Raw genomic sequence first — 2,534 nt, forward strand, 5'->3', positions numbered from 1 at the left:
ATCACATCCGGAGACTCGCCATCCCAGAGCCCAGACCCGCCCTGGGTCCGTAACCCTGGCAACCCTGGTCCCTAACACACTTTAAAGAGGCACGCGTTGAAAATGTGCTTAGTAAGACCTGCAAAGGAACATTCTCCAACATCATCTAACAGATGGGTTTAATACAATTTGTAAGCAAAATCCAATTTATAATATACTAAGTGTGCTTGTTACACAAAGGAACATTCTCCAACATCATCTAACAGATGGGTTTAATACAATTTGTAAACAAAATCCAATTTATAATATACTAAGTGTGCTTGTTATACAAAGGAACTAAACATCAAATTACTGAATAAGGGGGAAAAAACTCTCAAAATGTGGCCACTGTTGACCACCACATCTCACCCTCAGCAGCTGTGTCGTCTACATGTGTATTTTGGGTCCCCGTTTCTCAGAGGGGAACCCACAGATTACATTATTCATATAGACTTGGGTTGTCTCTATCTAGTCAAGTGTGGTCCAAAGGATAAACTCTTCTTTAGTTCAAAGTGAGGAGGTGAAGGCCATCTCTCATTTGAGGGCAGAGGTCCCGTGGTGACCAAGGCCCTTGGCGTCTCCCACGGGCACAGTGGAGACGGCTGTCCCTGGGAGGCTGTCACTCTGTGGACACTCACAAAGTGCGCATCCAAGTGAACTTTCTGCAGAAACAAGGAGTCCTGTATCTGATTCCACGGATGCAGCTGGACAGTGTGCAATGAGCATGTCTGGGCTTTGGAGTCACACAGCCCAGGTACCAGAATAGAAATCCTGTGGCTCTATTATTTATAAGGGGATCCTGGAGACATGTTCTTCTCTGCCTCATCTATGATGCAGGGCTATATACCTACTCTGAACGCTGTCATCTGGATTAAATGACATTCAGGATGGAAAAACATGCTCCATAAATGTTTCCCGTCTTCCTTTTGTAATGATTAACACCTACAAGCAAAGAGTTCACATCTGAGAGAGAAATGCAACACCTACCTTATCAATCATCTTCATCCATTTTGGCAAATCATCAAATGTCTCCTTCTTAGTGATATCATATACTAATATGATCCCCTTGGCACTTCTGTAATAAGCTGAGGTAATGCTGTTGAATCTCTCCTGACCTGCTGTGTCCCTAAGAAACAGCAGCAAAAATTAGTTCTGAACAACAACAGGGAGAGTCTCAGCCCAATTGTGAGTAACTCCTCACACATCTGTGCATATTCACTCTTAGTGGGGGTAGCTTTTCTGAGCTAAGTACATCCAAACAAAATCATAAGGAAGCCCCAATTTCTTTCAAACCAAGATTTTGAAGAGAAGTAAATGCTGTGTAAAATGGTGGAAAGTATAACACACCATAAACTAGGTGGTTATCAACAATGACAAAATGCATGGATGATAACTGAGAAGATTTAAGCCTAGAACTCTTTTAACGGAACTCGATGGTGAACATCTGATTTTGCTGATGGAGTCCCCACTAATGAAAAACGCCACAGAATTGGTCTTGTTATCTTCTTAATCCCTCCAGAGTAGTGGTCAAAGGCAAAGGGAGAAGAGGTACCAAACAGCTTTGCAAACAATCAAGCTCATCACGCTCTGACTGCTACCCTGAAATCTAGAGCTTTATTTCCTCTCCAGGACAAGTTGTCCGTTTCCACATGAAGATATACGCACACTAACAGTGCACAGAAGCTGGCTGAAACCCATTTTCTAAACCTAAGAAGCCAAGAAACTGCTTGAGAATCATCACAAATTTACAAACGAGGCTCAACAGAGCAGGCCTCCTGATCAGGAAAACAATCTTTAGTTACAATCTATAGTTGTAGACAACCTATAATTAAAGACAATCTACAGACTGTCTTTAAAGACCACCTATAATTTAGTTTTTCCTGAAGAACCCTAACTCACGGCATACTCCCAGGGCCACGTGACACGGGTGGCTCGTGGCGGAGGAAGCGAAGGGGCCGTGGGGTACACAGAAAACGGGGTTCTCCTCTGCAAGGCGCCCACAGCCTCTCACAGGACAGCATGTGAGCTTCTGAAATGGGGAGACGGTGTGACACCTCTTCCCAACGCATCGGATGGGGTGAAACTTGTGGGGCCGTGTCCCTAAAACACATACGGCAAAGGTGCTGTAACTTACAGCTTTGATCAGACTAGACTTGCCACCAAATTAGCTCCGCTTAGGGATATGTCATTATGCCCAAACAAACAACGAAGCTCGCTGGCAAATTCATTTTCACGTAAAACAAGGCCACTTGCTTTGCTCCAGAGGCTGTAAGACTGCCCTGAGCCCTTGGCTGGAAGACCCAGGACCTCAGCCCGGTCTGTTTTGTCCACCAGGGTCCAGTGGGTGCCTGGCCCACTGCGGGCCCTCGATCCACAGGTGTTAACAAAAGGTTACATGGGTAAAATGCAGAAAGTGGATGTCACTTCAAGGCAAAACAAACTTTATTTTATTTTTTTAAGATTTTTTTTTTTGATGTGGACTTTTTTTTTTTTTTTTTTTTTTTTTTTTTTTTTTA

The 2,534-nt window shown here is 43.7% G+C and overlaps 1 protein-coding gene across 1 annotated transcript in view; it reads right to left on the reverse strand.

Moving 5' to 3' along the window:
- Window positions 1–2,534, reverse strand: part of RAB12 (RAB12, member RAS oncogene family) — a 25,115-nt gene that overhangs the window by 3,707 nt on the left and 18,874 nt on the right. The window contains exon 3 of the mRNA XM_007458449.1: window positions 1,006–1,144. Coding sequence (XP_007458511.1) covers window positions 1,006–1,144 — 139 coding nt within the window. The remainder of the gene's footprint in view (window positions 1–1,005; window positions 1,145–2,534) is intronic.

The sequence above is a fragment of the Lipotes vexillifer genome, unplaced genomic scaffold (genome assembly GCF_000442215.2).
Source record: "Lipotes vexillifer unplaced genomic scaffold, Lipotes_vexillifer_v1.1 scaffold447, whole genome shotgun sequence".
NCBI classification, from domain to species: domain Eukaryota; kingdom Metazoa; phylum Chordata; class Mammalia; order Artiodactyla; family Lipotidae; genus Lipotes; species Lipotes vexillifer.